At 40.6% G+C, this 24,825-nt stretch overlaps 1 protein-coding gene across 9 annotated transcripts in view; it reads left to right on the forward strand.

The window, feature by feature from the left end:
• The window catches only part of GRM7 (glutamate metabotropic receptor 7), a 298,171-nt gene that overhangs the window by 206,961 nt on the left and 66,385 nt on the right, over positions 1–24,825 (forward strand). For 8 of the 9 annotated variants that reach the window (XM_062630392.1, XM_062630394.1, XM_062630393.1 and 5 more), the window contains one exon: positions 21,205–22,140. The exons of the other annotated variant lie outside the window; for it this stretch is intronic. In XM_062630392.1, coding sequence (XP_062486376.1) covers positions 21,205–22,140 — 936 coding nt within the window. The remainder of the gene's footprint in view (positions 1–21,204; positions 22,141–24,825) is intronic. 9 annotated transcript variants of the gene reach the window in all.

Consider the following 24,825-nt stretch of genomic DNA (forward strand, 5'->3'; position numbering starts at 1 on the left):
ATACCTCTCCCAACATCACCCTGCTTCTGCTGCTGGATTTCCTTTGGAAATAATGTTTTTATGTCTTTTGTGAAATGAAGTAATAATTTGGATTTCCAAGGGTCCAGTCTTTGAGACTGACCACAATATTTTTGTTCTGCTAGAATTTTGGCTCATTTTGCTGTACACTCCTTCAGTGTTTTTCAACTTTTGATGTTCTATTTCAGGAAAACGATATTAACTTGCAATTTACAGTACTTTTAGCAAAAATGTTTTAGCAAGTAAATCCTCTTTATGTAAACTACACATCCTGATTCATTAAAATTTAAAGATAAATTAATGAAGCTTGATTTGTATTCCTGTTGCTGTATTGTTTCTATAAAAAAACACTTTCCTCACCTTTTTATCCTTATGGCTAGAGGGTTATATCAGTAGTTGAGGTTCTCTCACTAACTTCCCTTCTATTCATTATGGTCCTAGTTTTGCACAGTGGATTAGTATTGCTATGATAGTTCTTGTTTGTATTTTCTTACAATAATAAAGATAATTGCAGAGTTTAGCAAAGTCAAGGATTCCGTAAAACAACCAACCAGAATAATAGCTGCTATTAAACACATCCCAGGAAAAAAGTACCAAAGGCTACAATTTGTGTTCAGTCCTTATTGCGAAGATAACACTTGGGATACGTTTCCCCAGTTCTTATTTCTTTAATACTAACACAACAGAAGAAACAAAAGGATGTTTGGCGAGAGTGCTAATTTTGATTTAGAAAATGCTGAAGTAATGCTGTCTTTTCTGAGACTTGTCATCTTGGGCAGTCTTGTTTATACCTGTGTGTCTGGATTTTCTCAGTTACAAATGAGAAAAGTTGTTCTGCCCTGTGATGCAGGCCTTAATGGTAGGGACACTCCAGATCTCAAATGCGGTAGGTAAATTAAGTGCTGAAAAGTGATGAAGACCATCATAGGTGAGTAAATGTTTTCTTCTTTTCCACTGTTCTCATTCAACAAAGGAGCAAGACTATTTTGCCATTCTATATCCCTGGAAGTAGTGCTACCATTCAGTCTGTCATTGGTCTGACCTACAACTGTCTGTGTCACCTTGCCATTCTCAGTATTTTAGAGTGAGAGGCAGAAGTAGGAGGGGCATGGGTCTCATTAATCTTGGTGGCTCTACCAGGTTTTTTCATGTAAAATTACAGAATAACTTCTTTTCACGTTTCTCTTTCTATTGCATAGGTCAGTAGGCTGAAGAGAGCCTTAACATATTTGCAAGTCTTAAAATATGCTATATCAGATTGTTTTATTTTTGTTGCTATGAGTTTACAAACCTGTTTCTCAAAATATCCAAGACTGTATATTTCTCTTAATCCTTATTGCTTTTCCACATCTTTGTATCACCTTGGCTTTTTTATGTCTGGCAGTATTAAGTAAAGGCAGATGTCTGGTCCCTATACGCACAGGAGCCAGGCTCTGCTGTCCCTTTAGGACATTGGTATCTGAAAGAGTCTTCTTTACTGCAGTTGATTCACCCTGGATTTACATTTCTGTATCTGTGATCAGAATTTGGTTGATAACCAGGAAAATATCTTACGATTTTTTGCTACAGTGAACCTGGGACATAAAGTAGTTTTTACATGAGGACAACATAATCATGACATTTTCTTGCCTGATGTCAAGCAGCCTAGCACAGCTTTCTCAGTACCCAATGCATGATTTAGTAACAATTTTGGCTGTATTTCACAGATTGCTACACAAGGATGAAATGAGCAGATGTCTTATTTTAAACGGCTTGGCCAGTATTCTGTGAAAAACTGTTGCAGTGCTTTGTTTTCCCTGCAGTGAAGTTATGATTACAGAATGCCCACCCACCTCCCATACAAGGTCACGGATGAGCACCCCCTGCCTTTCCCTCCTTATGAAGATCTTGTCAAGATCTGTCAGCCCCTTTTCAGCCTTCTGCATGCAAATTTCTTGTACAATATTTATAGTACATGTCCTCCTGCAATTTGAAATGCTTTGTCCTGAACGTAAGGATCAGAAATTTGGCCAGGTGCATCCTTACTGAAATCCTGTATCACAACCCCAAGAGCCTGTTGAATAACAAAGATGCAGCTAGTGCAATTAGACCGTAAAACCATTGACCACAGTAATATTAACATCTAAAACCAGGATTGTATTTTACTATGCTAGTGTTGAGGGTACACTCATGTATTACAAGGCAGTTGCATCATTATGAGAGCTATTTTGACTGTCTTTAATACGATTCAAAAGCCAGAAGTGATAATGGGAAAAAGGAGGAAATTACCATGAGGAAAAGGAGGTGTGTCATATACCATCTGGTTTTTTGTTGTTTCACTTTTCAAATAGTAACTTGCTGTTTGGGGTTGTTCTTGTTTGCTTTGTTTGTTTCCTTTAGCAATAACTAGATCTCTAATGCATGTGTTTAAGCAATAGAAAATAGTGAGGATGATGCTGTGGCTTAAACATGAAGGCAGAATGGCCAGGAGACACAGTTTCTGCCTTCATGCCTTATGTTTCACTTTGAAATTTAGGCAGGTAATTAGATCTCCGTGGTCTGTTTTACCCCATGTACATCATATATCCAATAACAATACATCCCTTCTTGACATGCATGCCATATAAAACACTTTGAGGTTGCTCAGTAGGAGGCTGTAGAAGAAGGCAAGGAACTGGCTGATAAGCTCTGATACCTGTCTGGCTTCTGTAAGTGCAACTTCTAGTGCTTTAAGGTGCTTGACAAAAACAGAAATGAATCTCTCCTGGAGGAACTGATGTGCCTGAAGGAGAAACAAATGGATCACTCCTAGAGGAACTGCAGGTTCTCGTGGGAAATTTGTTGATACTGCTTCTCTTTCTGTATGCAGAGTTAACTCAGCAGGTCCCAGATTTATTATCATGTTTTCACATCCAAACCCCTGCAAGTATCCCTGAAATGTCAAAGAAATAAACAATCCCTGTGAAACTGTTGAATCTTACTTTTCCAAGGATTTGTCTTCTTCATATGTCAGCAGCACTCTCCATCATGTTCCCTGTGACTCCTTCCCCATAGTTGTCTCCATAATTTCCCTGCTCCATCCCGCACCCCTGTATCATTTGCCATGCAAGTGACAGCCTGTCTTTGAATTACACCTATGCTAACTGGTTGGCTGGCCAAACCAGAAGGGTGAGAGAGATGCTCAGTGTTGGGTGGACCTTTCTGCTCACTATCCACTGAGTTTTACTAATCCTGAAACAGAGACTTCAGAAATCTTTGCTGTAGCAAATATGCTTCAAACTGGCCAGCAAGTTCAGAAGTTATTAGGAAGGAAGTTGATACAGACAGATGGAGAAAGAGACAGAGCACACATATGTTCCACTTCCTTCAAATTTTCCTCTAGTGACAGCAAAATTTAGAAATTCCCAACAGTTATGCAGAATGAAAAGTAAAGCTACTATTGCTGTTAGTATTTTTTGTTAAAAATGTGATTTATGCAAAAGTACTGCCTAGTAAGTGGGCTGTTGCTGGATTTGGACAAGCAATACAGCTATCATTGAAGTGAGTGACAGACTTTCATTTGACCGAAAAGACAGAGTTTTTGCCTTTTCTTCCGCCTCTACCTTGTTTGCTGTTTCATACTGACTAGCTATTAGGGGTTGTTAAAGGGCTGAGCTTGTTTAAAGTTTTCAGTTTGAGTGGCTTAGTCGTGATTTGGATGTGTCAGAGCTGTGAGCAGGCTGGAGATACCTGCCTGGGCTCCTGGGTATGGACTCATGCTGCTTTCTGTGATTAGTAACAAGTGAATTGTGGGGTACTGGGATCCTGCATGATGGACTAGAGTTCTTGACTGAATACCGAGAAGGAAGCTCTCTATGGGAGACATGCTTATTGCTTCAGTTATGGTGGAGCACCCAGCTGAGATGCAGTGCTCATATCATACCAGCCCTCTGCAACTTGCAGCGTGGTGACGGACATGGTGCCCTGTTTCACCTTCAGGCTTGTCTTAGTAGTGAAATGGTTACATGAGACCTATTTATTTGCCATTAGAGAGGGATCTCTTCCTAATACAAGCTAGTGCAGGGTTTTTTTCAGTTTGATTGTCTAATTAATGCTGTAGTTTCTAGCCTATTAGTGCCCACATAGGGTGCATCGTGTTGCTTTAATTACATTGGCATCACCAGCTTGTCAAGCGCGCTCTTCCAGCTCGGGGTTATGGCACATGAATGTACCGCTGGGCACTCAGATTCATATCCGATGCTGCAGCACATTTTCAGGATGGTTGAAGAAGGTGTATCCCTGACTGTGAATGGAAAACATGATGTTATGGATGGGAAACATGATGTCCCATCCATTATTACCCTGTAGAGATTTCAAGTAGCTCTTACTTAAAACATGTTTCACTTCCAAAGCATCAGACAGGGTTAACTGTAAGCTGCAGATAAAATATATTTCTAATTAATTTGCTTGCAAACAGAAACAAATACATATTAAAGGTGTCCAAACATACTGTGTGCAGAGATAAACAAAAATCTGTATTGTTTTATAGATGTGCCCTTGAATTGTAAATTGTTTAGTCACATGAGGCAGTGCACAGCTTGAAACATGACTACCGGTTAAACGGGGCGTTTTGCATGCAGTGTTGGGAAGGCTGGCTACTTAGCAATTCCTTCAGCTTTTATTAATTTCCTCCAGCAATAAGTGATATATTGCTGCAGTCTTTCTAAACAAGTGCGTAGAAGATTAATAGTATTGATAATTATCAATATGGTTCCAGAAACACACAGGTATGTAGATCTAACTCCCCTTATAAATCCTGGCTCATGTTATACGTCGCGAAGGAAATTGCTGTGTACTTATTAGTAACTCCCTCCTCCTTGGGGAAATAGCTGCATTATGTTGTTTTCTTCACTGTAGGTTAGGACCAGTATTTTAGAGGAGCATGAAAAATGGGGGGAAAAAAGTGTCTTGCTTTAAAGCAAGTAACATTCCTGTGCCTCAAAGTCTGGTCTTGAAACAAGCAAGTGCACATAGCTTGAGGCCAGCTTCCACCCAAACAGGACAGGGATCCATTGCCGACCCCGAAACAGGCAGGGCCTGCCACACAGCAAGTCATTGGCAAAGAGAATGGTGCAACTTCCATGCTGCAATTCCCCATAAATATAAAGATATGAAGTATGTTTGTAATCATCTATGCAATTTGCATAGGTCCTGCAGACTTCAACACCTACTGAAACTGTTTGGTCTCAGACTAATCTATTTACCTGCCATAAACATCTCTCTTAAAGAGTTTGGAGATAAATGTTATGAATAGCAAGTTAATGAAAAGAATAATTAAGTCTCTTACCTTATGGTAAGAAAGCTATAGGTGCCCGACTTTTGGGAGGAAATATTCAGGATGGCAATTAGATCCAAACAGCTACTCAGTGAAGTTTTATGTTTAGGAATATCCTGCCAACAGATAGTATTTTTCTTAAATAATGTGTTCAAATTTATTGCTGTTCATTGGGTTTTGATTTTGTTGCTGGGTTTTGGCTTTGTTTTGGTTTTTTGGTTTTTTTTTGTGGTTTGTTTTTTTTTTTTCCTTTAAAGTAGAGCATGGTCAGAGCAGATGCTGAAGCAGATACAAATTTGATACAAATTTGCCAGGGATTTCCCCAGTTTCGGGCAGAAGGAGAGCAAAAGGACGCTTACCTGGCCAACTGTAAGTTTATGCTTCAAATAGCAAGGGATGGGAGAATTTCACCAGAATCACCATACGGTTGTTCAGATGCTTTTAAAATAATGTATTTTGATGTATTTATCTGAAATGTAAAAGGAGATATTTGGCATCTGCCAAGCTATAAAATTTCATCTTAAATGATTTCACCTTAGTGCAGTTCTGTGTAAATACAATTATTAATAGTGTTATCGATTCCAGCTGCTTTATGCATGTAATGTATAATCACAACCCCCTTATTTGTAAATATGTATAAAAAGGTGTGTGATTACATGCCTTTACATGTATATATGTGGATGGATGTAAACACATACACAGACCTTTGCAATATATAATCTGTAAGATTTCAGTTGGCTTACAACATCCGAGTAAGCTCAAAATCATGGTTCAAAGATTACATCAAGATAGATAAAAATTGGTATCCATTTCACTTCTCATTTCAGTTATTGTCACATAAATTGGCCCTTGTAGTGTCATTTCCTATTCCTGTTACAGACTGTAATGAGTATCTGGAACAAAGATAATACATCTCTCTTACAACCTGGAGCCTGGAATCTTGTGAGCTGATGGGTTGACAGGAGGAATGCATTATTCAGGTGTTAGTCTCATTAAACAAATTCAGCAGATGAGGTCAGGGTATTAGCCAAAATGAAGATTTTAAGTATTAAGCATGATTAGCGTGTTTTATTTTCATATGTCAATGCAGAACCTTGAGCTTTCAGCTGCTGCAGCCACTTGTTGAAAATTAGCACTATTTACATTTTTAATGAAATTGGCTAAACCCTTAGATTTCATTAGCTGTAGGTTACAGCGCATTGGCTTCCATGGAGATGTAGCTGTACCCAGAAGTAACTGGATTTCTGATAGCTGCAAAAATATGAGTTATTTTAGCTGCTATGCAATGGCATTCCTTATCTTCTCAAGGCACTCTGGAAGTGTTATTCTCCCCAGAATAACTAGTTTTATGGTACATAAAAAAGATCTGGGATGCTTCTTCAGGCATTTATACCCCACTGAGATGACTTAAACTTCCCCTGTGGCACTGTTACCAACACTGCATCTTCTGCTTCCCTGACCCTGGTCCTGTTCCTCCACCTGCTTTTCAGTCCCGCATCAGACACACAGCAACAGTGGCACTCGTGGGGCTGTGGGTGCCTGGCTTTGTAGGACTTATTTCACAGCATAAATGCTGCTGAATGAGAAATCCTTCCAGAAAGGTCTGCAGCCTGTTTGCAAAGCTCACTGCCATAGCTGGACATTTCTGAGCTCAGCCTCCATTGCACCATATCGAGCACAGCCAAATTGTGTTTGCAGTCCAGTTATAACGTAAAGGTGAATAATTACATCAGGCTGTTACTAAAATACATCCCAATTACATGTTTTGGCCAGTGAGTTACTATGCCCAACATGTCAATAACTATAATGTATATTGTAATAATAGACATTGTTTGTTTTGTTCTGTCATTAGATTCAGCAATCTTTCATTGCTCATGTCAACCGTGACTGTCATGAACACCTTTAATTATCTTAACTTATGGAATTAACTTTCAGCCAACTGGAAGGGAATTTTTCAAACCACTGGCCCGCTGAAAGACCATATGCTAATTCCTTAGTCCTCCATCAGGTCTCTAAAATGTATGCTAACAGGCAGCAGGACTGAAATCATGCGGGTCCTGCTCACAAGCTGTGATTACAGCCTGACTTGGTAAGTGCTCTTGGAACGAACCCAATTTTTTGGTTTGTAGTACCACAGATGGTTTTGATACATTAGGTTTAGAAACGGCTGCTGTAAATAATTTTTATTCAGATAAGGGCACAACCTCAAAATACATGATAGTAACCATGTGAATCAAGCAGCACAACAGAAGAGAGTTAAACAACTCATCACTAATCATCAATAAATGCAGGTAATCCTGCTAGTACTTATGCTTTCTTTGGAAAAAAGTGTTAGGTAACGCATGCCATAATCCAGAGAATCTCAGTGTGTCACCAAGTGTCCTTCAATACTTTCATGCTAAACATTTGGCTTGTAATACCAAATTAAACCAGAAAATCTTGGGAGCAGCATGATGCTCTCTGCATTAACACTGGCATAGATGCAATAGAAAGCTGAAGGGTATGCAACATGGGCACATAGTTGGAATGTGTGCTGTGGCAGCTGGTACCCAAGTGGGAGTCCTGTGCAACTGTTCTGCAGCAAGGCCTTGTATGAAGTGAACCAGAAATCCTACAAGGGTGGCAATTTTGATAAAGCATTAGGAGACTTTGCTGAGGTTGAGTATGAATAGTGGTGACAAACCATCAGAAGAGTAAGTACACATGGCCATGGTCACCACTCTCTGCAGAACTAGAAAATGATCCACAAAGAGAAGACACAGACCAGTGTAGGCCCCTTTCCTCTGTGTTATTTATTGCACTTAAAAATCATGAAAACTGCGGGATTTTTTAAAAAAGAAAGGTTATTCAGTGGGTTGAGCTCTCTATACGGGCTTTTAGCTATATAAAAGTAGGAAGGCTATAGTTAAATCTTACACCTCACTTTGAAAGCTAGCTCAGACTTGGACTTAAAGACATGAAATGTCATTTCCTCTTTGTTATTGACCCATTTTGCCAAGGCAGTAATGTATACTGCGTGAGCTGTACTACCTTAGGCAAAGCAAAGTGAACTAAGCTATATCAGCTTTTGGCAGCTCTGAGCATCAGTATAATTTTCCTCGAGGTCTGAGAATGTCACAGGGTAAAATGTTTGTAGGGATATAAATGCTAAAACAAACCACGCTGAGAGACTATCTAAGATCTATTACATGTCTTTTCAAAGGTAGGAAAAAAACAGAAATGTAAGGAACTCATAAAAGCTATAATGGAAAAAAATTACATAGTAGAAGACTTAGTGATTTAAGAATTTGCTTCATCTTGTGTTGCTCTCTTAAATGTCCATGAGCCTGTAGGCAGGCAGACTTATGCTCTGAGAGTATCATAAGAAATAGAAGGCCAAAAAGTAAATCACTATGTTTTTAAAATAGATGATGCTTTTGCTCCTGCACATCACTCTGTAAATCCTTTTTTGCACAACTGATGTATTTTTGTCAGCAAATATATTCAAGAGCAAATACTTGGTGAATATTTTACACATTTTTAACAGGTTTAGCTGGTTTGGGCAGGAGTAATAATGTCAGTTTGCGTGTTATTGAGCACAAAATACTCTACTTATTTTTTTTTTTTTTAATACCTGAAAACAGAAAGATGTTTTTCAATGACAGATGTGCTTTGTTGTGTTTGGAGAAGTCCACCCAGCTGCATAGAGAAAAACTCTACATATGTGCAGCAAAGCTGTTCTGTTTGCCAAGCAGCTACTCCTCCACTGCTCCAAGGGTAGAAAGCAGGATGCACCAACATTGTGCATGAAAGATAGTGAGAATCTAAGAAGTATCAGCAACATAGTGATTGCATTTCTGCCTCTAGATCAAATGCATCTAAGTTTTTGTCTTTTCCTTTGCAAGATAAGTGTAATCTTTTGTCTGGAGGTAGTGTACAGCAGCATGGAGGTTCACATCTAGCAAGCCCAGCAAGGCTTCAAGACCCTTGTCATGTTTTTTTTCTGATGTCTCCTTTCTGATTCACTTCATATTCCCTCTTGCAGTTTGTCTGGTGTAGTAGAAGGTGTTGCTTAATATTCCTGTCTCTGTGAGTTGTGAATACCTGGAATTCCTCTTCCAGAGGTCAGGATGAAGCTGGGGACCCATGGCTGCATACCACAGGCAGAGCACATGCTCTGCACTTGAGGGATGCTGAGGGCTAGTTGTTAAGGTCTTCTAGCAAAATCTTCCAGAGAGTGCAAATCCACAGCACATCCTGACACAAAAGAGCAAAACAGGTTTCATTACTGTACTTGTATGCAGAGGACAAGTGAAATACGCTCTGGTTTCTGTTAAGATGATCATGTTTAGACGGTTGAGGTGTGCTTTCCATGTGCAAAACCTGGAAGTCAGACTAACGAGCAGGATTACAAGCTTTTGGACCATACCTGCCTGAGAATTTATTTCACTAGCTCCTCAACATGTATGGGCTGGATCTTCCAGTCACACCAGTAGTCCAGTGGCAAGTAACAGCTGCCAAGAGCTTACTCATCTGTCTCCATTTTTATTTACCAAATTTGCATGTAAATGTTTTAATGTGAACAGTCTTTACAGTTTCCAACGTTTAAGCAAAGCATAAAGGTTCCTGACAGAGAACATGTATTGAGCGGTTCACAAGTAATCAGTTTTTAAAAGTTCCTGAATACTGATTTCTGTAGAAAACTGACAAGCAGCAAGACTATCATATTGGATATATAGTATGGATTTTAATGTGTCTCAAGCTAATTATTCACATGATAGGCAATAATGGCCCCAAATAAGCAGCTGCAAAGGGTCTTTAGCCTGCTCTTAAAACATGAGGGAAAGCCTTTTATTTGCTCTGTTTCCCTTTTTTATTTGTTTCTTCTTCCACTAATCTGAAAATGTACATTTTATATGAAAATGCTGCGTTAAATGGTTCCCATGAAACAACCTTGTTTACTTCTTAATTGCACCATTAATGGGGTGGAGGGTGGTTTTTTGACCATTAAAAGTAGCATCTGAGCATTTGGCTCCCAGTGGTAACTATAATTACATATTTTATTCCATTCTTGCAGTGTCTGTCCTTTAGTCTGGCTGGTGAAGGATAGGACAGATTTGAATCTCCCTTTGTAAAAGCAGATCTTGGATCCCTTTTTCTCTCAAAAATACAACTGGAAAAGGTGGTGGAAGCTTTTCCCCTCGATCACAGTTACATGAGGTTTGAATTCACTCAGGACATGGGAGTTTTGCACGTGGTCCCCCCCTCAACTGGGAGTAAATCCATCTCCCCACTGCCAGATGTTCCCTGCAAGAGGGGAGAGCACCAGGACGCTCTCCACAGTTTTCCTGAATGCATTGCCATGCTTGTGGGAAGGAGTGGGGAGGAAAATTCACTGCACTGGAAGGTGCACACCTGGGAGTATGTCTTATGGTTAAATATTTAAGGTGCTCAGCTGGAGGGAATAAGGTACCAGTTCAAATCCTTTTTTAACCTTTCAAAGTAGTGGAAAGAGATAGTGTGGGGGAAGCTAAGTGTTGTGTTATTATTGCCTTAATGTGCAAAAATGGCACGAGGCACAAAATTCCTCAGGTTTGCAAGGTTAATTTAAAAGAAAAAAGGCTCTGATTTTTTTTTTTGCAGAATTTCAGTGGAATTTCAAATCATTTCAGGTAGGATGTGATTGGCGGGCCAGTATTAATTGAGAGTCTAAAGCCATGGAATGATCTTCCTGTTCAACCTATGCTGAGGGGTGGTTGTGTTTTGTCTTTACCTTCTGTACTGTGCAGTTCGGCACAGACCAAACAAGTATCCCTTGCAGCTTTGGAGCAGAAGCAGATGCCATCGTCAGCCCTTGGCCACCTCCCCCTGCAGCAACCCACTTCCACAACCACATCACTCTCCTTTTCCTCTCCCACTCAGTATCAAGGAGACGTGTCTACAGTGATGGGAGACTGGCCCCAAGTGCAGGATAATTAAAGTCCCATCAGCCAACCTTAATTTTCTGTGTACCATCCATAGTTCTTTTACAGACCAATTGACTGAGTAAAACCTGAGCAAGATAATTTAATAGTATTAATAACGCTGCAGCAATCTAATTAGGGCCTAAATGAGTTAGGTACTGAGTTTCACTTGGAATTTTATATTTCTTTCATCTTGCTTCCCCGGCCTGCATGTCATTATGCCATGCACGCCAGACATGATGAGAAAATTACTGTACCATTGATGCTGATTCTTCAAAAAGGGAAAACCAGGACCAAATAATTTGACTAGAAAATACTGGTCTTTGAATCAGCTTGGGAATTAGGAGGATAAATAAACTAAAGCATTTTGAGTTGGCAGGCACTTCAAGATAAATGCTATCCAAATTACACATATGCCGTTTGGTACATCTCTAGTTATTACCCTTTCCGTTTTGAAGGGCGTATATTGGATTTGGTAGAAGTATTCCTTTTTCCCAATCCTAAACAACAGGGAAAAAAACAAACTCCACCAAACATTATTAGATCATAATCAGAGATAAACAAGCATAAGGGGCTAATCCTTTTCTCGAAATTTGGGTAAGGTCAACTCATGCCTGTGCCATGAGAAATAGTTTGGAAAAGGATGTTTTACTGAGTTCAGCTGCCAGGACTTTATTCATAGCCAGAAGTGTGACAGTCCCTGAGTGTCCCTTTGCAGAAGTTTGAATGAGTCACAGCATTTTGTGGTGTTTCACTGTTTTCTAGCATTATAGGTTGAGGTTTCCAGGAGCTTGGCTCACAGAGGGGACAGCAAGCTGGTGTGTAAGCCTACGGGACATTCTTCCTGGTGTCTTTTTTGGATATGGAGATGCTGAGTGCTGGACAGATGCTGCATCTAGCCCTAAGGGGCATTCTTTGGATGAAATGTCACATGAGAGGGGAATGGCAGGAGTTTTCTCAACCTTGAGAATGCATGGGTTTAGGTTCTTCTGAGTTAAGCATGTAAATGTTTTGCTTTCTGCCCAGCATGGCTAAATGTGTTCTGGTTTTGTTTGGGGATTCTTGTTTGGCCTATTAGTTAAATGACACATTTAAACTAATATAAATATCCAATGAAGGAGGGTGATCCTCTCCTAGAATATTTAGATTTGTAGCTGGGATCAAAGAAAGAGTTTCTGACTTAGCAGGTTTGTTTGTAAAGATGAACTGAGATGGTATGTGTAAAAGTGTTTCTGCATAGCTCTTATTTTGAGCGCTGTGCGTCCTTTGTGCCTCACGGCTGCTGAGGCAAAGTGCTTATCACCTTGCTTGTATAATCAGCTTTCAGGCACTGCTGTGGGTGAAGTCTACTGTGTTGCTCATTGGTAAAAGATGTCTGATGCTTTCAGTTCTGTCAGTCACTGTCAATATCAAATCATTGATCTTTCCTCTCCACAGATACCTGAGAAGAATATTTATCGAAACATTTGCAAAAGTAAAAAGTAGCTGTTTCTGAGGTTCAATCTAGAAGAAATTAGTTTCTCTGAGTAATGCAAAAGTACTTGTCTGAATCGAGGATGGCCGCAAACCTTCATGGCAGGGAGCTGCCTTTTGTTACGGCCATTAATTCCATCTTTATCAGGCCAAGACAGGGGACTTTGAAGAACCACATTTGCCCTGTACTGAGCAGAGAGTTCCTTGGTGATTCTCACGGAGCATCCTAGTGGGCAAGGTTCTGGCTAAGGGGGCTGCCAGAAGTGCATGTATTGAGCCAGGAAAATGATGGTGCTTCCTGAGAGTGGGATAAGGCACCTACTAAATGGGTTTGCAGGACTTCTGACACTGGTAGACTTCAACATTGGTGGGTTAGTTGTCTGTGGTCTATGCAGTATGAGCCAGTACTTGGAGTAAAAAGAGGTTATTATTTTTCATAATCTCAGCACCACATCAGTTAGAACTTCTCCTCCCCCCCCAAAAAAAAAAGAGTGTTAACAGTGTTAGCCATTTTTAGGGTAAATTCTCCCTAATAGCTGTGCCTCTTAAGTAACCTGCTGATGATTTCAAGGTGATTTATAGCACAATTAAACACGAGTCCATCATTCCTCACTGAAAGCAAGCTCTGGTTGAAATCAGTGGGAGTGTCACTTGATTAAGGCATTCCAGGCTGGTTCTACAGTGAGCTAGCATTTTCCCTGTATGAAGCTGTAACCTGATGTGTAAATTATTTAATTCCATGAAACAGGGTTTCCTTTCCTCCCCCGACACTGGATGTCTTTAGAGCACTCTTCAAAAAAAAACAAAAAAATCAGATAATTTATGCTCCACAGGTTTTGCCCTGTGCTGGGTTGTAGCAGGAGTTGAAGGAAAGCACTTGGAGACCAAATTTTCCCCTAAAAATATCTGTTGTTTGTTGAGGGTAAAAAAATGGCTGCAGCAAAATGAACAGCGATAGACAGTGAGGACTGGTCTTATTAATTTTCAAATGAATAGATGATACTCTGAAATGAAGCCCAGCATGTAAGAATGACAGTGTTGCTCCCCATGTGGGAGATAGTATTTTCTGCATGTGAAATATTAAAAGCACCACGAGCTTAGTCTGTTTTGTGAAATATGGAGAAGGACTATTAGCGTGGATTCCCTTTTGACCAGTTTGACAGTGAGATGTGCTGGGAAGGAATTGGGGGGGCACAACCCAAAGGGCAGCATCAGAACACCCCAAACACCCTGTCATTCGCTCCTGGGCTTGGGGCTGATTACAGCTGCTCTCATTCTAAACCACTTACTTAAGGATGAAAAATTGTCTCAGATTACCTCTGCTTTCAGAAGATAGATTTGCTCCAACCTACCAATTTAAATAGATAAGAATTGTGTATTATAAATGCATGTTTGGAAGAACATGCTCTTTTTGTAATTAAATAAAATTACACAGGGGATGGAGGATGAATACTGAAGACGTGTGGTCCATGCCCTTCCATTAGTGAGATGACAACATGAAGCTGTAGTCAGATATAAAAACATTAAAATAATTAATTTTCAATTTTATTTTGTGTCAACAGAAATGTATGATAATAAGCATTTTTGCAAAAATTTTAGATCAAGCATTTTTCTCTAGGGTTTATGCTAAAAATATCCTTGCTTTAATGTAGAACAAATAGCCTTTGGATCTTGTTAAAGATGTCATTATAATATAAGTGCTCAGTGTAAGTTGCTTCTGGCGTCCTTAAAGCAGGTAAGATTGGTAGAAAATGATGACAAATACTAAATGAAAGAGAAAGCAAGATTAGGAAAGGGAAAATGAGGTTTATATGAGGGTTAAGAACTGCTTATTATGAGATCACCAAAAAGGAGTTACAGTGTAGGGAAAAAAGGTGATTTTTTATTTGAAGTTTAAATCATAATTGATGTAATGTGTTAAGTAAAATATGACACAGATGCTATGCAGATGTTTATACTTGTATCTGAATACCAGCTGTCCTTTACTCTAGCAGCAAAAAACAGTGCCAAGGGACATTTTACCCATGATAGGTAACAGACAGCTGAACATTTGGTATGAGAAGAGCGGAGTGGGTGAAGGCCTCTCCCAGTTCACCTGCAGGGCTTAAAGATGCTTATATGAAATCAGAGTTTTCTTACTAGGAAAAAGTGCAGACAGATGACTGACCTCTGGTATTGCAGGGTAAGCCTCTGCCCCTATGCAGTGAAACACAAGCCAGCTCAGACAGCAGTAGGAACGGATGCAGCTCCGGGGCAGGTCTGAGGCATCTCCCAGCCCTGCACAGGGTGCCAGGCTTCTCCCCCATGGAGCAGCCCCCTCCTCCTCATACAGGAGTAAATGGGGCAGCCAGTCCAGCACCTTCCAAAATCTTTAAGGGAAGTTATTTCCATCACGTGTTCATACAGCAGCTTGCACTGTGGGATCCCTGCCCATGCCAGGGCTTCCCAGGAGCTGTCATAGCATTGATGAGGGGAAGAAATTGGAGCTGGGTGAGGCTGATCCTGGGGGCATTTTGCTCATTAATAGGTATCTGAACCAGCAGGTGTGAAGATGTGGGTCTGGCATTATGGGAATGCTATCATGATTTCTTGATGTTTCTGTTTTGTGTTGACAATGAAAAATTGCAAGATTTGGCTGGAAGTCTTTGAGAGGTGGTGAGTTTCCATCACCTTTAATTAGAAAGATGTGATTTGCTTGTCCTGTGGTTTATGCACAGGACACTGTCTGCTCCCGCAGCAGTTGCTATGCCGTTACAGCAGAAACACGAAGGGCAGCAGTAGGAGAAACCAAAACAAAAAGTACATAAGGACATTTGACTTCTGTTTATAAAGAAGAAAGATTGGAGGGATTTAAGATAATTAATGCAGCAGAGCAGGAAAACTTAGGAGATTTTGCTTTTCTTCTAAAGTAGCTTTCTTTGAAGTGTCCCAAGGTACCTAAAAACACTCACTTGCTCATACAAACCACATCGTCCCTGGCGACAGGAAGAAGCAGCGCCAGGCTGATGCTCCATCTCGCTGATGAAGTGTTTCTGTGGAACGGCACTGAAAGTAAGGAGAGAAAACAGCTGTCACGAGGCAGGGGTGAGCTGCAGAGCTCCAGGACCTCATTCTGGGTGCTCTGTGGGGAGCAGGGGTTCCCAGGCTCTGCTGGGGCCATAACACCCCCCATACCAGCAGAGATGCTTTGAGAGCAGCTGGAGGTCAGGTTCAGACACTGCTGTCTCTGGGGTTTGGGGGCTGCTGGTTAAGGTGCCCTAGTTCTGCCCTGCACAGATTTTAAAAGCTGCTTTGAAGTAGCTGGATTTTGACTTTGATTTTAAAGCCACAAAATGGAAAGAAAATGAAGAGGCGGGAGTGAGCTCAGTTTTAACTTCATTCCAGGGTGCTGAGGTGGAACTGGGCTCAAACCTGTGCTGCAAGCGCCCAGGTGAAGAGGATGACTCCCGAGCGAGGGGTATAAGGGCAAGCACAGCCAGGTCCTATTGGAGGAGCTGGGTGGGACCACAGCTTTGGCTCCCATCAGAAGGGGAAGGGGTGCAGTTGTTACCCAGAGCAGAACTGCCTCTGTTAAAATCATCATTCTCTTTCAATAGAGTTTTTGTAGTTTCTGGGGATTTTTTTGCATATCCTGAAAATGCACAGTTCCTGCACTGCTCAGAATGCAGTGATTTGTTTGTGGCAAGCAGAAACTCTTGGGATTTTTTGCCTCCCTCACCCTGTCGGCTCTGCTCTTGTCTTAAGGCTGTTCTGTCAATTCCATGCAGGCAGTGAAATTGAAATAAGTTACAGTATGAGGTGAAACACCTTCTTTACATGGCCTGGTCAAGCCAGTGGAGTAGCTTTGCATCCTTATCTGTAGTTTGGCTTATCTTGCTGTTATCAGTTGAAGGGATTTTAGTTGATATTTTGCAGAAGGCTCTGTTAACTATGTGTTATTGACATATTCTTAGCTTAAATCCATTAGCATGTTAAAGCCCTGGATTTAGAAACTAATTACAAAACATTAATAGCTAAGCCCTAAAAGCTAAGTCATGCAAATATAGCTATCTGTAAAGTTGAACATACAAAAACTGTTTGAACTGCTGACTTAGTAACTAGAGTCTAAAAGCAACCTGTAAGGTGGCAATAAATCTGAGCACAATCCTCCACAATTGTTTTCTAATGTGTCCATGAAATTAATGGCACAGTTATGAGAGTTGTACCAGGGAACGTGGCCATTTTTTTTCCCCAAGTAGGTTAATTATCACTAATGTAATTATTTTTGTACTGATTTTTATTTTAATCAAACATTGCACAGAACAATTTAGTTCAGAACAAATAGCTCATTATAGAAATGTTTGTGGTGGTGAGAAATAAAGCGGCAGTGTTCAAATTATATACACATATTGAGTTACTTTATTCATTAAAATGAACAATTATGATGGGCCTTATGAGACAGACTAAGCATTTCTTGTTAATGTTTGTTCTGTAGTGAACATAATGAGAGTTTATATTGGAAATAGATCCCATCCTTCTAGCTCGAGGCATTTATGAACTGGGCAATACGTAGGAGTTGGGACAGCTTGAGGAAAATAAGAATTAGAGTTAACCCCTAACTGAGACAGTTCATTGCCCTGTGGTTGTGGGGAAGGAAGGCACTGGATCTGGAAGGGAGCTTTTTGTTTTCTTTTTTGTTTGTTTTTTCAGTTTTGAGTTTTTCCTCTGTACTGTAGTGGTAGGGCAAAACATAGTGCACGAGTTAAACATAGTGGAGCCAAGTACCACGAAGCAGGGCCAACTTTGAAGTTTATCATTAGCACAGTTACCCTCTGTGTGCTGTTTCTATGTATGACTGAAATGGAAAGTTCTACATAAAAGCAACTTTTGTATTAATTGCAAAAGACTTGTCTGATGATTTATGAAATTGTTTACTTACTGCTTTCTAGATTATGATTAGCATTTTCATAATCACTTTTTGATTCTGGGTTAAGAGTTTATTATATTTGCGTATAGAAATGTAGGATTTATAAATACATAGCACTCTTCCTCTGTGGCTCTCAGAGATTTTTATAGGTCTTTGTTACAAACATAAATGGCAGTACCTCCAGCTCATAGGTGGGCAAATGGAAGAAAAAACATAGGTGAAGTGCCTTGCCCAAGTTGATCAAACTGGCCTGGGGGCAGTGTCAGCAGAAGAGCATGGACTTCCTTAGTGCTGGGTCTGCCCTGCCTCTAGTTAACCTTTTAATCTGTGTTTTTAGTAGATGTGGTTTAGTTGTGAATCTTGGCAGGCAAGACTGTTTGTGCTTTGAAACAATGGGTTTGGAAATCGTCATTCTCAAAACCATTTTTACTTTTGTTGCATCTCTCCCTTAAAAACAAGAAATTTAGACATGTCATGGCAGTCTGCGGCTCCTTTTCCTGTGGTTTTTGTCTCCAAATGCTGCTCAGATATTCCTGCTGCTGGTTTGCCATCAGTGAGATCTTGGGTAGGACATGGAAGTGGGCTGCACCATGGCTACCTTCCTGTGGAAGAAGCGACTAAGCCACTGCTGCACTTCCTGCTCCTGAGAGAAACGCTCTGTTATTTTAGTTTTGTTGAAAGTCCTCTTACAGTAGTAGTGAAGAAAAGTTATCCTTGCTGATTATCAGAGTTTTATGATCCTGATCTTGAAACTCTGAACTCAGCAAGAACTTTAAGTAAGCAGTTTCCAGGTCATAGTGACTAAAAAAGTCATTGAATTTGAGGAGGTTTAGATCTAAGTAAATGAAAGAAGTGGCTGAATATAACAATTACTTGCTGCAATAGAAGTCTTTGTTAGATCCAGGTTCTCAAAAGCTAAGTTATTTCAAGGAAACTGCAGTAAAAATGGAAGAAGGATGGAGGGGAAAACAAGGACAGGAAAAAGTACATCAGGCACAATTATTCAATCCTAAAGCAGCCAAATGCACAGATTAACATTTTATTAGGTTTGTTTGCATTCTGAAAGAAGTGATGAAACAATTATTCATTTCAAAGGCAATTTTTTGTCAGGAATATTATTTTCTGGGTGGAGAAAGTGTCTCTAGTTTGATTCTCGTCTCTCAGCACCAGGCTCTTGTGCCAGGTAGATTATCAGACAGGCAGTTTTCATCATTAATTTTCTCTCCAGAAGCAGCAGAACGCTGCAAATCTTTCTGACGGCAGTGATGCAGAATTGGCTTGGCATCATCCCAGGAGACGAGAAAAAGGACTTTCCATAATTCTGCCTGATCTTCTATTTATCTCTTTACACACAGTATCTGTGCAGAGTGAAGTACCTTTAGGGTGTCCCAACTACCCAGCGATGCCATGGAATGCATTTGAGACTATGGAAATTCATCCTTTTGTAGTCATAAGGAGCGGGTGGGGGAATGATAACATTAATAATTCTGTGGTTCTGTGAGATAGTAGCCTGCAGAAAATTGATGAAAATCCTTTCATCACTTGCAGACTAGATTGAAATCCACACAGTTAAGATGCCTTTCTCAATTCATTTCAATGCATGCTGTGAAAAGGGCATCAAGTAACTTCTGTGTTTAATAGTTATGATGAAAAATAAATAATCTGGACTGGATCTATGTGTCTTGCTTTCTAGCTGTGCAAGCCCTGGTAAGTTATAGTTACCCTGTACCAGTCTATCTGTTAAGAAGGTGAGATACAAGTCAGCGATGGAGTAAAAGAAGCAGCAAACTGTTGGTCAGTGGGTTTCTAAAGCAATTGTTATGAAATTTTTACCCCTGTTTTATGGGTCAGAAATCTTGGCACTGGTCCTCTTTGCTCACTACCTCTTTGCTCACTACCTCTTTGCTCACTACCTCTTTGGTTTTCTTTCCGGCTAAGATCATTTATTGTGCCTCTGCAGCAAGTGAGTTACTCAGAACATGCCAGCTTACAGCAGCTCTCTTGCAAGGCATGCACGCAACCTAGGAATTCAACTTCAGGTTTGTAAAGGGTTTGCTAACCTTCAGTCGGAGCAATGACAGAGGCAGGCATAGAAATGGATTTCCAGGCTTCTTCTGCATGCTCTTCCAGTAAGACAAAACTACCATTTACCAGTGCAGTTAAGCAAGTCTTTTTACTCTCCTTTATCATCCTTTGGTTTCTGTAAGCTACATAGCTTCAGCTCAGCACAGTATGAAAGAAGACTTCATGGATATTCAAATTTTTTTTCAGAATAAGTTGTGAATATTGAAGGTTAATGAAGTTTCGCAAGCAGTGGCAGACCTCTAGAATATCTGTTATTGAGGGATTATTTTTATAGCACTCACAGCAGAGACTTGGTGGTATAGTATTTGAGCAGATGTGACTTTAGGGTTTTTTTTAATTCTATGAAATGAAGATGATACAGAATCTGCTTTGAATTAAATTAGGAAAGTTCAACTTAATCCTCCAATTTAAGACTTGCAAACCTCACTCTTCCTGTATACATTAATAATCAAGGCAGCTGATTCAAGAATCTCTTCTTAGAATTTTTTACTTGTAGGGAAAATAGCGGAGCTTGTAAGCGTTTAAGTAACCTAAAGAAATAATAGCTGAAATTTTGTTTTTAATAACACCTGCATCTATCCCAGGATATCATCAGGTTTTATATTTGGAAAAGCCACACACACACCAGCCACACAGCTGTTGCAGCTACTGACATTTTCTGGGGAATTCAATGCTAAACCTCGCTTCTTCTTGGAAACTGGCTTTAGATTAGAATATTTAGAAATTCTTTGAGTTTAATTTTCTGCACAATTTGGGGCCTTTGTTGCACATACTTTGGAGTTCAGGGTTCTTGAGACTGCAGAACAAGTGAGACTTGCCATTTATTTAATATAATAGTTTATAATTTGCATTCCCAGAGGCATGTCTGGCCTTTCAAAAGCAGAATGTGACTTTGAAGTTAAATATTATTTAATTATTGCATTTTTCATTGATGACAATTTTTATTGTCCTTCATATTTCTTACATGGCTTGTTTTGCAGATCTTGCCACATTCTCACTGATTCCATGCCCTATATAAGACATATTTCCACCTAATTTAAAGTATTAACCTGATCAGTAGTAGTTCCAAGAAGGAAGATATATTATTGTGGTCTTGGTAAGAAGCTTCAAGCTCTTAGATGCATGGAAATCAGTCCTGTGAATGTAACTGCTGCCTTCCCTCAAGCCATTGCAGTTTTCTTACAGTTTTCATGAAACAAGAGGTTAGCACACTAGTGTATTATCTGATGTTGTGTGTCATTCCATCAGAATTAGCTACTAATAAAAATGGAAAATGAAGGCACCAAATACAGTCATGCATTAGAGTCCCATGTGAAGACTGTGGGGCTCCTGCTGCTTTTCCTGGAGTCTACCACATATAAAGTTTATACTTTTGGCTTTTCTCTGTTGTAGGTTCCCCCTTGGTCCTCCTTTTTTCCATTCCCACCCCAGCTGACTGACAATAATGTCTAAATAACCAGCCTCTTCCTATTTCACATACCTTGCAGATTGATGAAATGCAGTGGGGCAAAGGCGTGCGTGAAGTCCCGTCCTCGGTCTGCAGCCTGCCTTGCAAGCCGGGAGAGAGGAAGAAGATGGTGAAGGGGATGCCATGCTGCTGGCACTGTGAGCTCTGTGATGGCTATCAGTACCAGGCTGACGAGGTGACATGTCTGCTCTGCTCATACAGCGAGCGGCCCAACGAGAACCGAACAGGATGCCGTTCAATACCCATTGTCAAGCTGGAGTGGCACTCACCCTGGGCTGTGATACCTGTCTTCTTAGCTATGCTGGGAATTATTGCCACCATTTTTGTCATGGCAACATTCATCAGATATAACGACACTCCCATTGTCCGCGCTTCTGGGAGGGAACTCAGCTACGTCCTGTTAACAGGGATATTTCTGTGCTACATAATCACATTTCTGATGATTGCCAAACCAAACGTTGCAGTGTGCTCCTTCCGGCGTATCTTCCTGGGCTTGGGGATGTGCATCAGCTATGCAGCCCTGTTAACTAAAACAAACCGCATCTACCGCATATTTGAACAGGGCAAAAAGTCTGTGACTGCACCTCGGCTTATCAGCCCCACATCGCAGCTGGCGATCACGTCAAGTTTGATATCTGTTCAGCTTCTAGGTGTCTTTATTTGGTTTGCAGTTGACCCACCCAACATCATCATAGATTATGATGAGCAGAAAACTATGAACCCTGATCAAGCCAGAGGAGTTCTCAAATGTGACATTACGGATCTACAAATCATTTGTTCCTTGGGTTATAGCATTCTTCTAATGGTTACATGTACTGTGTATGCCATCAAGACTCGGGGTGTCCCAGAGAATTTTAATGAAGCTAAACCCATTGGATTCACTATGTACACTACCTGTATAGTATGGCTTGCCTTCATTCCAATATTTTTTGGCACTGCCCAGTCAGCTGAAAAGGTAGGTGAAGATGAACAAACATACATCTGGTACAAGAGGACTGATAACAGTTATAAACTACATACTGATGGTCAGCTTTACATAGATTTTAAAATGAGCTATCCAGTTAGTTTGTGAGTGAGACATGATATATATATATAGCACTTTTCTCCTTCTCCAGTTAGCTGGTGGGCTATTCATTTGATAAACTGGCAAATGGTCAATAACAATCACATTAGCCATGAGTTTTAGTGTTGCATATGTTTCAGTTTTGTCATTTCAGTAGGGTGAGAATTAGCTGTCATATTGTCCAGAAAGAAGCATCCCTTAGCTAAATAATTTTTAATAGAAGGTGTAAGCAAAAAAAGTGTCAAAAAGTACTCAAATATACTCCTGTGCTTCTGGAGTTCAGCGCTGAGGGCAGCGCATAGCCTGATGAGTGAGTTCTCTGCTTCACAGGCGGTAGCCTCATTTACACCACAGGGTCCTGAGCTCTGGGTGCTGAAACCAGACTGACACTGCATTCAACATGGGTTATTTTTAAACTAACGCAGGTAAACTTACTGCATGATTCATGGCAAGGGTGTAGCCAGTCCTGGAGTGAATGCCAGGTCACTTCTGTTTATAAGTGAGGTCCACTTAAGCCTATGGCATTCCTTCACCAAAAGCCAGCCCAAAATGTTACACATAAGTGACTTAAGAAAAAGCATCCAGATATTAGGTTCTAATCCATTAGTTAAATTGTTAAGAAAATGAATTCATGTAAAGTGCTGTCAAACTCAACAGATTTCCATTGGCTTTGAGAGACTTCAGATGTTGCAGGGGAATCTATGGTGTGTCAGTCACGGAGCTCCAGTGGGCACTGATCCCATCCTGTGCTCTCAGCTGCTCCAGCACTGGCAGCTGAGGAAATGAGGTGGGCAGCTTAGGAAAATACACCCTGGCAATCGGAGATGTGCATATGAAGAGATGCAAAACTTGGTCAGCTTTGGGCTTTGCCACCAACAGAAATCAGGTTTAAAGTGCTTTTTGTAAATATACAATATCAGCCCTGCAGGGACCAGCAGTTAGCTGGGGTCCTAATCCAGCATGCTGCAGTGGGTGCTGTGGTAGTTTAGGTACAAATGTGAACAGCATCTCTCTTGTCTTGCACAAAGCAATAGGGAGAAAGTCACTCTCCTTTTTATGTTTATTGGTGGGGATGGTGACCTTGGAGAAAGCACACTATAATAAACAGCAAGAAGACATTGTGACCATTTCCCTAAACTTTGTTGGAAAGTCTGTTGGCAAGAAAAGACTTTTCAGTCTGCAGTATTTAAAAAAGGAGAACCTTAGTTGTGCTGTGTGTTTTGAGTGAACAGTAGTCAAGAGGACCTGCTATTATGATGTGTAGGGCTAAATCACTGTGAGTGACTGAGCATTACAACTTCAGGTACCTCCTGGGTCTCAGGAGGTTGCTGCCCAAGTGGCTTCAGCTAACGCTCAGTGATAGAGATCTCTCTGGACCTACTTCTTTCTGAATCTTGTCTGAAGATAGCTGCAATTTAAGAGTGTTTTGGCAAATACCTGCAAGCCTAGCCTTTAGGGAGAAGTGAAAGTCTTAGGCTGTCCTGAACTGTTGTCATAATGGTTTTTTACCCTCCCCAGGCCTCATCCCATCTACTTTTTCAGCCCAGAGGAAACCACTGCCATGTCTCCTCACCTGGGGCATACTCTGGCTGAATTTAGGCATCATTGGCCTCACCTCAAATGCTCTCTGACAGATTTTGCATGGATTTAGTACTGTACAGTCAGTTATCCCCACTTACTGAGCACAAGCTCCCCTGTGCCAGAAATAGTTTTGACTTCTTGCTCCCTCTTTTCCACCTCTGTCTTCATTTAATATTTGTTCTTTAACACAAGACTTGAGCAAGCTCACTGCTGCGGATAAAATTATTGCATGTTTTAAATGAGTGAGCAAATGTCAGATCCCAGCTAACATCTCATTTTATGCCAGGGGCATAATTTCCAAACATGTAGTGTCAAACTTACAGGCTATTGAAGTACAATTGCAGGACAGCGATATCATTCGGGAAAGTCTGATCTGGCTACAAGCCTGTTCCGTAGGAAGATGCCTGCACCAGAGCTTTGTTCTCTGCTATTCAGGAAATGGTGTACAGAAATTGCAGTTGTTTTGGCCCCAGTTCACTGGTGGTAGAGGGGATCACTCAGGTGGAAGCAGAGGTTGTAGAGGTTTTCATGTATCATCTCACCTCTGCAATGGGCTTTACAGGCAGCCACTGCATCCCTAAAGGGAATTAATTTCAACTGAAAAAGAGGTCTGCCAAGCCTTACAATTGCTTCAAACATCTCTGTTCTCCCTGTTGAGGGAGAGATAAGAAACAGCGTAAGCAGCTTTAAACACAGTTGGGCCCATTTGTAACTTTGGTCTGGAGCAGGGAGTACAGTGAAGCTTTTGTGCTCGCTGCCTGGGAGTGCCTTAGGCCTGCAGGTGACCAAGATGAAGTGCTTTAAATTGTTGTCTGCAAAGATTTAACCAGATGATAGAAAGACCCAAAGAATTTCAAAGGCTGCTGCCAGCATTCAAGATCATTTCATAGCAAAAACTATGGTTTCCATGTAGTCATAGAGCTGAATTACCCTGTACTTCTTTGAAAGTGTAAGATTCTTGTACAAATGTGTGTAGGAGAGCAAAAGAAATGATGA

Source organism: Pezoporus occidentalis, unplaced genomic scaffold (genome assembly GCF_034315485.1).
Source record: "Pezoporus occidentalis ecotype Australia unplaced genomic scaffold, CSIRO_AGI_Poc_V1 ctg35, whole genome shotgun sequence".
NCBI classification, from domain to species: Eukaryota; Metazoa; Chordata; class Aves; order Psittaciformes; family Psittacidae; genus Pezoporus; species Pezoporus occidentalis.